This window comes from Hylobates moloch, unplaced genomic scaffold (assembly GCF_009828535.3).
Source record: "Hylobates moloch isolate HMO894 unplaced genomic scaffold, HMol_V3 SCAFFOLD_3, whole genome shotgun sequence".
In the NCBI taxonomy this organism is placed as follows: domain Eukaryota; kingdom Metazoa; phylum Chordata; class Mammalia; order Primates; family Hylobatidae; genus Hylobates; species Hylobates moloch.
The window spans coordinates 82812625-82827628 of record NW_026652278.1 but is presented as its reverse complement, the minus strand read 5'-3'; the positions used below and the strand labels follow the sequence as shown (position 1 = coordinate 82827628).

The following is a 15004-nucleotide window of genomic DNA, read 5'->3' as shown; positions in this document are numbered from 1 at the left end:
AAAACCATAGTGGTAGAAAACAGATCTGTGGTTGCCAGGGGTCAGGGCTGGAGGGAAGGTGGGACTGCAGAGGGGTGGCATGCAGGGGTGATGGAACTGTCCTGAGTCCTGACTATGGCAGTGGTTACAGACATCTATACCTGTGTTACAATTCTTAGAACTGGACACCTAAAAAGTCAATTTTACCCCATGTCATTTGAAACAAATAAAATAAAATTTTGAGAAACCCCTGTTACGTCATCAGAGACACAGCAGGAGGCGTGAGTGGAACTGTAAGCCTAGGGCTGAGTCTGTGGACACATGTTGGTGAACATGAGTGCAGTGTGGGGGGCCGGGCACATGTTTGAGAACATAGCTCAGAAACATACATGCTTAGAACGTTCTTAGATGTTACTTGTATAAATGAATGAGTTGATCATTAGTTTGTTGGAAAATGCCTTCCTTCACTGGCCAGGAAGCAGTTCTGTGATGGTGATCATGGTCATTAGAGAGGGCGAGGCAGAATCCCAGTAGCTCGCTGTGCAGAGTCAGAGGACATCACAGGTGCAGTGAGTGCAGGAGAGTGTGGTCGCCAATGGCATCAGTGTCAGGGCATTCAGAGGGCCTGGTGGGTTTTGAAGGAGTAGGGGCCCACCTTGTGTGTGACCGGCAAGAGTTCATGCAGAGGGGATCAACTTAAACAGAAACCTGTACTCGCCTTCCTTGTTAGAGAAGTTTCAGAGCCTGGAAGGAGGACTGAGCGGATCACATGGCTCTTTTGCATCCGTAGTGTAAGGCTTGGTACTTTCAGCAGTCATAGGATGTGCAATGTAAAGAAACACCTTCCCTCAGGGTTTTGCAACCTGTGGCATTCATTGCTAGAGAACCCAGGTCAGAAACATCCCTGAGTCAGGTAGCGGCGGGTTCCTCTGCTGTGAGGGAATAAATCTTCTGGCCCAGCCCTGCTCCTGTCAACACCCACATCCTGAGCCCCACCATCCTCTCCCACCATGAGCTGGGCCCTCTTTTTCCACATGGAGGGCAGCAGGCAGCAGGCTGCCACCATGGCAGGGTGGGACCCAGAGATGAAATGCCACCACCTCCCAACATCTAGTCACTTCTGCTTAGCCCTGGGAGTGTGAATTCCCAAAGCCTTGGCTTATTTTATGTATTTCACTTTATCTTGAAACAGATTGGTTTTTATTTGTGTTTTAGGACAAGATATCTGGGCATAGTCCAGGGCCACTGCCCATCTACATGGCACCTTTAGGTAGATTACAAAGAGGCACCTATCTTAATAGACTTCTTAAAGAAGAGCTTCCCATCATGGTGGGAACAACTCTCGCCCCACAGAATGTCTTGGGAGAGCTGAGCATGGGGTGAATTTCATCCCTCAGTCACTTAAACCTGGGGACCCTGGGTAGACCCAGGGCCAGTCCAGTGGTTCATTGAGGCGGCAGACGCTAGGCTCCTCAGTCTGTTTTCTCTACCGTCTTGAGCAGGTTGGCCTTGGTTTTCATTCACGTTGCCTCTCTGTCTTAAGATCTAGTTTGTTTTTCCCTGGAAGAAGTGAGACTGTGCCCAGGGAAGTCTGAGCACGCAGACCTAGTATTATCGCTTCCCTGGGCAAGGAGCCCTTTCTTGTAGGATTTTTCTGTCTTCTACCTTGAAACCTCAGCCCAGTCTCTTCCTTAGGTGGGGCTGCTTCTGCGTGTCATTTTGTTTCTCTTTACATCCCCAGCATGAAATGTGGCAACAAAAGAAAAGTGGCTTCAGAGAGAGCTGCAGAATGGCAGATGGAACACAAGGTTTGGGGGCATAAACAACCTGACCCTTGGCACTCACAGCCTCTGTGTGCTCAGCTGACTGCAGGATCTGTCTCGGCCCCGGGTGCAGTTCAGAGGTCAGAAATGTCCTGCAGCTAGCCCGTATGCCGGTCACCTGGCAGCCAGGTGCATTGCTCAGATGGAGGCAGCCACACCTGGGTGGCTTTCCTCTGTTAGCTTCCCTCCCCTGCTGGAGCCAGGTGCCCTTCATACCAGTCAGCATGGCAGTCACCATTGCCCTCTTTCCAGAAAGCTGGAGGTTTGCATGGGCTGCCAGCAACCCAGCCAGATCTGTTGCAGCCCAGGGTCAAGGCCAAGGCCTGGCCATGGCAGGCCAGGAAGCTGGGGATGGGGGGTGTGTGTGGGGGCAGGGTACCATGTGAGGAAGTCCTAGAGCCTTTCTCCCCCAGCCCTGCTTCTCACTGAACCAGGGGTAAATGTATCAGACCTTTGTCCCCTGCCTTGTCTCGGGGAGGGTGCTCTGCTGCTGACATAAATGCCTTAATCTCGAATATTCTCCCACCCTATCAGGTAGTTCTTCTCATCTCCCCTTCAGGAAGGCGATTTTCTCTTCTTCCATTCTCTTCTGTCCTCTCCTTGACTTATGTATTCATTTGCTAGGGCTGCCATAACAAAACGCCACAGTCACATAGTCAGGGCAGCTTAAAACAACGGACTTTATTCTCTCACAGTTGTGGAGGCTGGAAGTCTGAGCTCAAGGTGCTGGCAGGGTTGGTTTCTCCCAAGGCCTCTCTCTCTCTCCTTGGCTTGCAGATGCCACCTTCTCCCTGTATCTTCATGTGGTCTTCCCTCTGTGTGTGCCTGTGTCCTCATCTTCTTAGAAGGACATCAGTCAAATTGGATCAGGGCCCACCCTAATGGCCTCATTTTAACTTAATTACTTCTTTAAAAAACCCCATCTGCAAATAGAGTCATGTTCTGAGGTCTTAGGAGTTAGGGCTTCAACACGGGAAATTTGGGGAACAAGATTCAGTCCGTAACAACTAATTTCCTAGAATCTGTTCCTTACCTGTCAAAAGATACCCAGGGCTCCTTAGTTCACAAAGTACTTGTTAACTTATGAAGCGTTCACAACGTGCACATATGCGTGCTATTTTAGCTGACCCTAGAGAGGAGGTGATGCCACTGAAACACTGATTTGTTCAGCACACACATGTTCAGCACTGGGGCAGCTGCTGGGCCAAAACATTACATAGACCTCATTTCAATCCTCATAATCGTCCAACAAAGTAGGTATTATTATCTCTGAGCTCCAGTGATGGAACTGGCCCAAGGTCATACAGCTGACCTTTAAACTAAGATCCAAATTCCTCCTGCACCCATTCCGTCCTGCTGTCAGCCCCAGGACGATAGCCTCAGCCACTCTCCTCACCTCTTCTCCGTGAACACTTTCACTGATCTGAGAGTTAGAAGAATTTCCCTTTATCACAGCCTTCCTTTGATGCATCAGTACGTGCCTGTATCTGACCCTCCATCCCCGCCTGCTCATAGAATCCCCCTCCAGAATTACTTGTGGATTCTCACTGGCTGGTAGTTTTCTCCCTGGCTGGTAGTTTTCTGATATAAAAAGTGAGACTAAGGGTCCATGAAACAAGGGGTTTGAGACACACAAGATACCAAGCAGCTGAATACAACAAATGCCAGGCCTTTATTTGAGGAATAGAAAGAGAATCTGACCAGGAGTCACCACAGGTTAGGTGAAATGGAAAATAAAGTAAAACCATACAGCCCTGGGAGAGAGGAAATGGCCGAGTTGCTTCTCACATATTTAGAATGTTCTAGGGCTTTTTCTAAAGGATTCTGCCAGGACTTCCCAGCAGCAGTTGGTTCACTCTTGCTGCCTGTTTTCCAGCGATTACAACATCTGGATATAAATGTAAAACTCGGTCTGGGTCTGAGGCCTGGAATTCCTCCTTCAAGCAGTTTCCTTGAGGCTTTCAATGGAATTTACAGTCATAAGAGTATTTGTGAATAGACAGTTCAACACTGTTGAAGCTTTTATCCTGAGTTCTACAATTTGTACTAACACTCCACAACCTTCTGTACTCCCTGCATCCCCCAGAGTAGGGTAGGGGCTTGAAGAGAGTCATTTTGAGTGCAGTGTCTATCAGGAAATTAACAGAAGTGCTTCCTCATTCATTTTTAGAGATGCTGGGAGTGATTCCCTAGCTTAAATCCAGTTTGGGTTTGTCTACTGAAGATAGCAGTAAACTTGAATCATCTGAAGTAAAGGTGGGGCTTTGCAACAGGCTCCTCGTCAGGCTGTGCCCCATTGCAACCACCTGCTTTAACCACTGCTTTCGGCTCCTGGCTCTTGGTTTTACCACCAGTTTTTTAGTTTACCTAGTCTTACTGATGTGCCAAAAATTTTCTCTAAGCTTCTCCTCAGATGTGCCTTAAACCTTCCACTGAAACATTAGTGCAAAGAAACGTAGTTTGGTGAAAACCAGTGAGGAATATACATTTGCCCCTTTCATTGGCCATTAGGAATTTATTTCCAGTTAAACAAGCTAGGAAATGTAATTAGGCACATGGCTGATGGTGATAGCCAAGTGTGCATGCCAGAAAAACAATAGGTTCTTTAAAGATGCCAAGGACTGATATTATGCATCTTATCTTGGAAACTATACACTTCACAGTTCTGAGCCTCCTGTGAGCTGCCTCATATCTTCAATCAAATTATTATATTCCAGAAATATACATAAGGGAAATGATTCTACACATTTTATGGTGGGTTGTTGCTTGTAGCAGTAATTGAAGTACCTTTTCCACTTATGAAAGTACTAATTTTATTTGTTTTTATTGCTTTTCTAGATGTAATTATTTATTTAGTGTGCTTTGGCTTTATTAAATTATGTTTACTATAGGAACATCATAAAAATGTATGAAAACAACACATCAGCCAAGCCAGCCTGGTGACCTGTATTGAAAGAGCTAGTGTTATTTTTCATATCCAAACATAATGGAATAACTTAAGAATAAACATAATCTACACTAGAAAACAATGCAATTTCAAGGTAATGTAATAACACACCTGGACAATATGATTTCATAAATCTTGGTGCTAAAATTTACATGAGTTGGGTTTTGTGTGCTTATTTGAGGACACATGGCATTTCTAAATGGAATCATTATAATGGGAAATGTAATTAAACCGAAAAGCAAGAATGTAAACAGGGTTTTTGTTGCTTGTAAGATATGGATGGCTAAGAAGCAATGTAAAGACTTCCGGTGTCAAAAGGCAAGCAGAAGGCTGTCATCCCTATAAATGTTCTTAACTTTGAAATTGAAAAATTGCTAGACAATTCGTCTAGGTCACTTGGCAGTCACCCCCAGCAGAGGTGCTGGCTTAAGCAATTCTGTGTAACTCTCCTTGTCTATTACTTCCTGTGCCTTTTGGGGTGCATCATCTCAAAAGAAAAGAAGTGTTTTGCTTTTGGCATTCTTTTTAAGAAACTTAAATTGAATGAAGATGGTTTAGGTGTTTGGAATTTCCACCAGATAACCAGGAAATAGGCATACAGACTTTTTTTAAAAAGTCAATCAAACAACAACAAAACCAAAGCCAAAACCAAAAAACCCTAAGTCTGACATCCTTATAAAGAGCAGAGGTGCTTAAATGAAAATGACTGTGTGACTATAAATTCATGACCAACTTTTATTTTTCTAATTATGGATTAAAATTAATTAGTGCATTGTTTAAATACGTGTGCCTGCTACAAAATCCAAAAGGTAACAACCAATGTACACAGTGAAGGCTGGGTCTCCCTGCAGCTGTTCAGGTTACTTCCCTAGAAAGAGCCATGGTTAATGTGCTCTCCATTTTCTGAACGAGTGCCAAGAGTTCCCAGGATTTTCTAAGTTTGTAAAATATGTACCCACATATTTACTTACATACACGCATACACTCGTATTTACACAGGATATGATAGTGAAATATAAAGTACACATATAGCTTCTCCTTCATTCTTAAAGACTGCACCGTATATTGCGTTACACGAATGCCCCCATCTCCTACTGATACCTATTTAAGTGTTTACAGTTGTTTGCTTGTACCAAGAAAGACTCCCACCCATAGTACAGGAGAGAACCTCTATGTTTTGTCAACCTTTTTTTTTTTTTAATGTTTGGCAACTTGAAAGACAAATAAATGATATCTAAGTGTGACTTTAAGTGTCGGTTTTCTGATTATGAGAGGGTGAGTATCATTTCATCTGTGTCCGAGATGCTTGCATTTTTCTTTCCCATGAACTGCTGGTCCTGTCTGTTGTCCTTTGCTGAATTTGCTAGTGGAAACTTGATTATTATCTTTGTGGAATTGCAAAGCCCTTTAATATGAGCTGTAAATATCTTCCTCATTTTTTCAGTTTTTTAAAATTTTATTTAGAGACTGTTTTGCCATGTGTAGCATGAAAATGTACACACATCTTTTCTTCCATTGCTCCTGGGTTTTGTGTTGTATGTTAAAATTATTTCCATACTTGGAGGCTATTTTTAAAAAACTCCCCACCTATTTTATAGTACTTTTATAGGTTTATTTTCCACATTAAAATTTTTAATTCATTTGGAATTAACCTGGGGTGAAGAATGATATAAGGATGTGATTTTTTTTTTCTCAAATGGCTGTCCAAGTATTCCAACAGCATTTGTTGAAAAATAACTTTTAGGTTTACTTGGTAATATCACTAGATTTGAATAACCAGTTATTCTTTATTTTAATAATGTTCCTTAATCATATTAAGAAAATATATGTCTACACCTACTTCATTCAAAAATTGTTTTAAACAAAAATGTTTTTTAATTGTATTAAGTATCTTTCTAGCATCTATAATCATACACCTTTTCTCTTTTGATCTATTACTATTATGAATTATATTAATAGACTTTTTAATATCAAGCCATCTTTGCATTTCTGGAATAAAATAAACTTGAATATGATTATCTATCTTTTAATGTACTTCATTCTCTCTGAGTAAATTTAACTTAAAATTTGTATTAATAAATGATATCCTCCCTTCCTCCCTCTCTCCCTCTCTTCCTTCCTTCCTTCCTTCCTTCCTTCCTTCCTTCCTTCCTCCTTTCCTTCCTTTCTTCTTCCCTCCTTCTTTCCTTCTTTTTGATAGTACATTCAGATTTCCTGGAGTTAATGTTTATAATTTCTATTTTTCTGGAAAATTATGCATTTTATCCTGTATTTAAAAGTTTTTTCAGTATATTCAGCAAACTGTCTTGTTTAAAAATTTTTAAACTTCTTTCATTTAGTTTATGTCTCATCTTATTTTTTATTTTATTCACTTACGCTTTTTCCATTTTTATCTTGATTAATTTATTTTTCAGTTTATCTGTTTTACTGGTGATTTATGCAGTCTGGATTTATTTCTATGAAGTTCTTGCTTCTGCTGTTCTTTATTTTATTCCTCTTTTTCTAACTCCTTGAGTTGGAGGCCTGACTTACTTAATTCATGTTGTTTAGCATAAGTATTTCAGGCCATGGTTTTCTCCCAGCACTGCTTCAAACATAGTCTTTAGGTTCTGGCAAGGAATATTTTCCTTAGCATTATTTTCAAGATATTTTGAAATTATAGTTTTATACTAAGTCATTTACAAAAATTTCTAGGTGGTGGCATTCTAGTGTTGTTATTAATTTTTAGAATTCTTTTGTTTCCATTTCCACCTTTATATTTCCCTTTTGATCAGAGACCATTAGTTACATTATTTTTATTCTTCAGCATTAAAGTTTTATTTTAGCCTTGTGTTTAGTCATTTATTTGTGAGTGTTTCATGTCAACTTGAAAGCAAATCGCAGGATCTCACTTCAGGACATAGTGCTCTATAGAAGACAGTGAGATCTATCTTATTAATTATGTTATTGGATATTATGTAGCCTCTTAAATTTCTTGTCCGCTTATCCCTCTCTGAATCCCAAAATGCTATGAACATGCATGTTTGATGAATGAATGTGTGATGTAGAACTCCTGTGGTCAGCTAGAATTGTGTTTTGTTTTGTTTTTCTTTTATAGCCAAAGATTGCTGAGGAAAACTTAACCTATGCCGAGCTGGAGCTGATCAAACCCCACCGGGCTGCCAAAGGAGCCCCCACCAGCACTGTCTACGCCCAGATCCTCTTCGAGGAGAACAAGCTGTAGTACAGCGTCCTCCTCCAAGGTTCTATTTAATACCTGCCACCCAGTGATTTATGAAGCCTTGGAGACAAAGCCCTTATGTCTGTATTTTCACTCATGCCTTCTGAGTGGTGGGGAGCCCCTTTTCAGCGGCATTCTGGGTGCCTTCGAAGAGTACAAGGCTGCTCTCCCCAGAAGAATAGGGGCCACAGCTCTTGACAGATCTCCCAGGACAAGATGCGCCTGAGTTTGAGCCCTGAGCATAAGGATTCTGATCCTGAGAGCAGCCAAGGAGATTTTCTGCTGAGCCAAACCCCTTCACATTTTTCTCTTCTTTGCCCAGGTTTTCTTTAAAATCGTTTTTAAATCTTAATTTTACTCTCTACTCTTCCTGTATCCATGATACAAGCTCACAGTATATAGCTAGAGGAAATGCCATTATGGACCCAGCTGTAAGATGGCACATATGTTGGTTTTCCAAGGATCAGATGGCATTGCCAGGGCCACAGCCAACTGCTGATTGCCAGCACCACCTGAGATGGCATCTCTTGTTTTAAATAGATGCACTGACCCTGAAGATTAAGGCCAGAGGGGCAGACTGACTAGAAGTATAAGGTCTGTCTCTGAATGCCATGGTGCCCACTTATGAGACCCTGAGGCCACAGGACAAGAAGAACACCATTCTAGAGGGCTTCCAGCCCTTTCACAAGGTGGATCTGTACTGATAGAGAAACACACTCTCTAAGAAGTGTTTACTCACCCTTTTCCAAAGGAGCACAGGCCTTGGCCATCAGAAGACACACTGGAGCACATGGGCCTCTTCACTGTGTGCCAAGCTCAGTCACCTCTGATTCAGCGCCTGAGGGTGTCTGCTGCCAGGTGCCCTCAGGGTAGGAGAGTGGGAAGTACACGCCAAGCTGGCAAGTGTGTTCTGAAGACCCTCCTCTTGCCAAGTGCCTTGCCCATTGCAACCTTGTGTGTGAATTCTAATGGGTTTGAATGGGGGTCAGGGTGCATGGGGAAGTTGCTCTGTGGACTTTTGGGACACAGGAATCTTGGACTTACTGGCAGGGGATCCATTCTGAAAGCACCATCCTGTCAACTGTGTTGTTGAGGACATTTCTTGATGTGAGTATAGTCTGGGTGGCTATTTACTGTACACTATAGAAATTGACTATGTAGTGGACCATGTATATATGATAAATTATCTATTTTAAACACAGCTGGGGTATGAGTTGTGCCCTCTATATAGCTGTGTGAACTTGGCTGAATTTCTTATCCCCTAATGACCTCAAACTCCATGTTTGTGTAAAGATGACTTAACTTCCCATAGAATTCTTGAGGGTAAAATGGGATAATGAACCTTGCCAGTTCTAGAAACTGTAAATTGCTACACAAATGCTCTGTGTTGATATTCATGCTAAAGCCAGTCTGCATTTTCAAAATGAAAATTTCTTCACTATTTAAGGCTTTCATTGCAATAACTTTAAAAATCAAATATTTGTCCACCAACTTAGCCCTACAGTAATGTTCCCAAAGACTCATGAGAGTTTATGGTTTATTGGAAAGGGTCCAAATTGGAAGCAGATATTGATTTTCTGGGAGCAAACCGGTCTGCCTTTACAAAGTGGAAGTTCACCGTCTCTGGATGACACCTGTGTCTCATTCCTCCCTCTCTGCCAGATCTCGAAGGCAGTGAATAAACCATGTAGCTTTTGAGAAAGAAAGACCTGTTTGGAAGAACTCACTAGAACTTCTTTGAGCATCTCTTTGGGAGGGGAGGATATATGGTTAGCACACCATTTATATCATAATTATCACAGGGATTTTTAATTTTATCATGGCAGTGTTCTGACAGATGTGTAGTGTTTTGAGGGCAGATGATGATCTCCTAATTTGCCCAAAGAGCCTTATGGGTTTGTGGGGCTCTGGGGGTGCCAAATGGGAAAGAGAGGGGGCACATGAAAATGAAATGGTGGGAAGAGGGCAACGGGCCCGGGGGTAATATCTTCCCAGGCCCCTTAGGCCTCTACAGAACGGAAGTGAACTTCATTCACCCCCAAACCCACCCACTTAAATCTAAGGAGAGCTTAGGGTTATTATGCATGGACAGGAACACATTCTACCAAGAACACATGCTCTTAAGAGCTGGTAGCTCCCAGTTAGAGTCAAACCAGTCATTGTTATATTGTAGATTGAATCCAGCCTCTTTCTCCCAAATTGTGGTCATCACTGGATGAATCCACACTAAGGTGTGTGAATGGGGACCTGCAGATTATCTCCTCCTACTGAAAATGCTGCCCAGGGGAATCTTGGAAGCTATGGACAGCATCCAGGCAGAGCTGGTCCCACTGTTCTCTCCAGAAGCAAACACCCAAGCTGTGCTCAGAACTGGAAGCAATGGATGACTTGTATCTGGTGCTTGTTTGAGAGGATATATTGACATTATTGCCATAGTAAGCTTAAAAAAATGTGCCCACTCATTCATTCTTTATCCATGGACCACTAATCATGCATTGTCATTTCCAAAGATAAGGGGAAACATATCACATATCATTGAAATAGAAATTAGGGAAAGTTCATCAATTTGTTTTCACTATAAGGCATCAATGGCCGAAACTACATATGAGTAATTTTCAAAATGGACCATTGCTTAAATGTTTAAATGAAGTTAAAACAAGTATGAACCCATTGCTTAGAGTGCGGTGGCTTCTTTCAGGCAGACAGCAGATGCTCTCAGATTTGGTGGCATGGAGTCAGCACAGGAAGCCGGGAGGTATGAAGGGGCATCCACCTGGGTGAAACTGTCTTGCCAAGCCAAAGCCCCGAGGCCTGCCCTGAAGCAGCCGTAGTGGAGGAGAGGCCAGGGATTCCTTAGAGTCACCTCTTTACGAATGTACCACCACTCTGTTAGCTCACGGGGAAAATAAGGAAAAGCCAGGCCTCCCACCTCCTGACTCTTGTGAGAGTGAAGGCAACATGGGGCATTTAGAAAATACATTTTTAATGTATGATAATGTGGGCTGGCCCACACAGCAATAAGCCCAAAGACCCCCTCACTTTGGGGATTATTCATGGCCCTGCTCATCACAGCCTCTGATATACATGACTGTAACCTAGGCTGAGCCAAGAATGGAGCTCATGCCAGAAATGGTCCCAAGCATGCACATGGCCCCCTGGAACAATCAAAATCCTGGGGAGAAAGAAATCATCTTTGCCTTGGGCAGTGAAGCTGGAATGAAACAAATCTATCTGTTGCCACAACTCCTGCCTAGTGGAGAAGCCTTGGAAGGCAACAGACACTGAGCAAGAAGCAGGGAGGAGAATGTCCTGGAAAGACAGGACTCCACCCAAGTCCCTAACATCCCCAGACTCTTCTCTTCCATAAACTCTCTAATTGCGGTTTAAATCCTGGTTTTGGTCAAGCCAGTCAGGTTGCATAAAGAATTTGAATACAGTATGCATCAAAGGTGCTTCCCAGAACAGGAAGCAAAACAAACAAACAAACAAACAAACAAAATACTGATATCAGTACCCAGGGTGCCCAATTAGGGCACACCCAGTGGCTGCATTGCAGCCCCTGAGCTCCTGCTGCACTGTGTGTCCTGCTGCCTGAGTGGGCCCCACCCTGGGCTCTGAAGACACCCTTCTCAATGGAGAGCTCCCAATGGAGGGCTCCAGGACTGATGCTCTCCCTAAGGAAGGGAGGCCTCACGTTTGGAGAGGGACACCAGCAGGACCAGAGAAGGACTGAGGGGCGCTGACATCAACAGGTGGAAGGGAACAGCGTGGTAACATGCCACTTGCATGCTGGAGGGAGTCTTTCTGTGTCAGCCTAAAGCTTAGGCTGGCTTCCATGTGGAACATGATGTCTTTCCAGTATCCCTGCTCCAGGAGACTGCAGTGAGACCCAAGTGACCCAGCTCTGTGTCATTTGGAGCCCATTACGAAGTGAGGCAGCCACATGGTGGGGACATTGACCCCACTCCAGACCACACTCCTATCTCCATACACAGGTTAGAAACTGTTCATCAGGAAGGAAAACCAAACAGAAATTCGTGGTCTAGGGGAGGGTCTGCATTCAGCATGGCCGTGCTCGGCTGGAGTGGCTGTGGGGTGTCCAGATAGATATGCATGTAGACTAGAGCTTTCTCAACCTTAATGCATGCACAAATCATCGAGATCTTGTTAAAATGTAGATCCTGGGTGGGCACGGTGCCTCATGCCTGTAATCCCAGCACTTTGGGAGGCTGAGGTGGGCGGATCACGAGGTCAGGAGATCGAGAGACCATCCTGGCTAACACGGTGAAACCCTGTCTGTACTAAAAATACAAAAAATTAGCCAGGCATGGTGGTGAGTGCCTGTAGTCCCAGCTACTTGGGAGGCTGAGGCAGGAGAATAGCATGAACCCGGGAGTCAGAGCTTGCAGTGAGCCGAGATTGTGCCACTGCACTTCAGCCTGGGCAACAGAGCTAGACTCCGTCTCAAAAAAAAAAAAAAAAAAAAAAAAAAAAAAAAGTGTAGATCCTGGCTCAGGAGGTCTGGGATAGGACCTGGGATTCTGGGTTTCTAACAAGCTCCCAGGGATGTCCATGCTTCTGGTCCCTGAACCACACTTTGAGTGGCAAGGATGTAAACTGTTGGAAACATGGATCTGGTGCTCATTGCAGGAAAGGGGGTGTCCTCAGGGCATAGGTCACAGCCAAAGCCCTGACAGTGGGCAAGATTCCCCGGGAGAGGCTGCCTGCGCATTGAGGAGGGGAAGGGCTGGGCCTGAGCAGTGGGGAACATCCATGCTGGCAGGTATGCAGCAGGCGAGGAGATCCAGGTGGAGATCAGAGGACAGTGAGTCACAGCAGCAGGGGAGAGCCAGGAGAAAGCTGCTCCTAGGGGTCTCTCAAAGGAAGAAGGGCTCCGGGGTGTGAACTCTGCAGAGGGCAGGGAGAATAGAGGTTGAGCCTTTGCTCATTCTGAATTAATTGATTACTCCTTTTTAAAAGTGCTTTCCTTCTCTGGGAAAAAAAAACATTCCCCAGTGCACAAGGCTAACAGACGTGGGCGATGAGCTGTGTCTGGTCTGCTGAGTGTATTTTCCCCAGAGCAATCCTCATCTTCTCGGGGGGTGGGGATTTGGACAAGACTCTTCCTGAACACGCAGCGTGGTGGGGAAGAGTGGCCATGGAGGTTTTCTGTTCCTTCTGTTGTCACTGGTGAAAGACGACTTGGTGCCCAATTTCTAATAAACGCAACGCTATTAGCGTCACTCCAATTTAGTGTCTGATTGTTAAATGTTAATGTACTGCACTCTACAGTTTTAAATAGAATTAGAGATGTTTACAGCTTTGGTTAAATGCACCTTGTTCTTCCACATTAAACTTTATTACAAGCGTCCTCCATCAACAACGAGGAGAAAGCTCATTAGTAGGTGGTCTGTATGGGGTTCTGGGCTGTGCTGAAGGAATCAGCGTTCGGTTTTCCTTTATGACAGCTTTCTATATGCTGGGGGCGGCCAGGGTGATTACTTCCTGTTTATGTGTACACTTAGTACCTCAGACTCCTGGGTCTACGGAAGGATCTCAGGGAAGCCAGCAACACCCAGGAATTTTTATGCAGACGTTTGTGTTGTGTGTGTGAGGGTCTGATGTTCTCTTCAGTTTTCTAAAAGGGGTCTGTGGTCCACAAAAGATGGAGCCTTTAGAGAGAGTCCTAAGCCAGTGTCCTGCCCACAATGGACCCAGAGAACATCATGAGGAAGCTGGGCACACTAAGGAGATGGAAAGGTATCTGCCAGCCTGGCGACCTCCCAGGCATTCTAACCCTAAAACTACCCCTTGCACTAAGCTCTGGCTCCAGGAAGCCTCTCTGCTCCCACCCTCACTCCTGTTGGCTGGAGGAACCCTGACCTCTTGCAGGGCTGATCTTTGGCTCAGCTAAGGATTGGGGCTACCCAATCCTCCCCTTTGTGGGGTCTCCTCCATCTCTTTTCTCCCTCAGCCCATGTGTGGTTTCCCAGGTTCTCACAGTACCCCAGTTCTGAGTGCCCTGCGACTGCACCCCAGTCCATTTCATAGTCAGTTTGGAATTCCTTAAAATGTTGTAACTGAAATCGGGTTCTCCTGCTCACTGCTTGGAAGCCAAACTTTAGAGACAAGATTTGGTGGAAGGAAAAGCAGGCTTATTCAACAGCTGGCAGCCTGAGGAGATGGCAGACTAGTGTTGCAGAGACCATCTCAAGTCAGTACAAATTCTAGGCTCTTTTTATGTTAAAGACATGACCAACAACTGCTAACATCTGGGCACCAGTGAGGGTCCAGGAAGTTGGAAACTCGTTTGTCCTTGGTCAGATCACAAAGCTCCTATTAACCTTCAACGAAACATAGTTGTTTACATACTTCTCCTTTAATCCCAGAGTTAGTTTCAAAAACTACATGATTACTGTTTTTGCATTTTATCTCAGTGCCCTAAAATTATCCTAGCCTACGTGCAGGAATGGATAAGGGCTCCCTTAATTGAAAATGGAGTTAGTTGTGTTAGTTCTTTTGCTCTTTCATTCTTACAATGCCTTGTTCCTGCTTCTCCTCATTCTTCCACCTCATCAGGATTCATTTCTAGTTTCCTTGGGGTTCTCCTACACCATGTAACCCCTCATCTTTTTTGCACCTTCAACTTCTCCTTCCATCTCCAAAATGACAAGTGTTTCTCAACCTGCACAGACCCTAAAGCCACTATTCTCCTCTGGTTCCTTCTCTCCGCAGCTGGGAGTCTACATTGCTTGCTCCCTGCTGTCTGTCTCTCACCCTCTGCTGGCTGCCTTTGCTCCCCCTCCCCTGAACTCAGCTCTGCCCAAGCCCTCTGGGGTTCGCTGCTGAGCATGTGTTCTCTTGCAGAGAATGTCTTATTTCCGACCACTGTTCAGCTGTATCCCGAGCACCCCACCTCCACAGCCCCCGTGGAGCCCTCTCCTGAGCTCCACGTCCACCCACGAGCTCCCCCCTTGCAGCTCCTTCATGACTCTTGGAAGTACACACCCAATACTGAATGCATCAGAGCACCCT

At 44.4% G+C, this 15004-nt stretch overlaps 1 protein-coding gene across 6 annotated transcripts in view; it reads left to right on the top strand.

Annotated features, from left to right (window-relative positions):
- The window catches only part of LOC116480820 (V-set and transmembrane domain-containing protein 4), a 116324-nt gene extending 104579 nt beyond the window's left edge, over nt 1–11745 (top strand). For 2 of the 6 annotated variants that reach the window (XR_009212848.1, XM_058436484.1), the window contains one exon: nt 7847–7945. Coding sequence is in view for 3 of the 6 variants with exons in the window: in XM_058436482.1 (XP_058292465.1) it covers nt 7847–7972 (126 nt within the window). In the remaining 3 variants the exon portion in view is untranslated. Of the gene's footprint in view, nt 1–7846 lie in introns of all 6 variants that reach the window. The other 4 variants (XM_058436482.1, XM_058436485.1, XR_009212847.1 and 1 more) reach the window with 3 other exon arrangements.
- Nucleotides 11746–15004: the final 3259 nt, after the last annotated feature.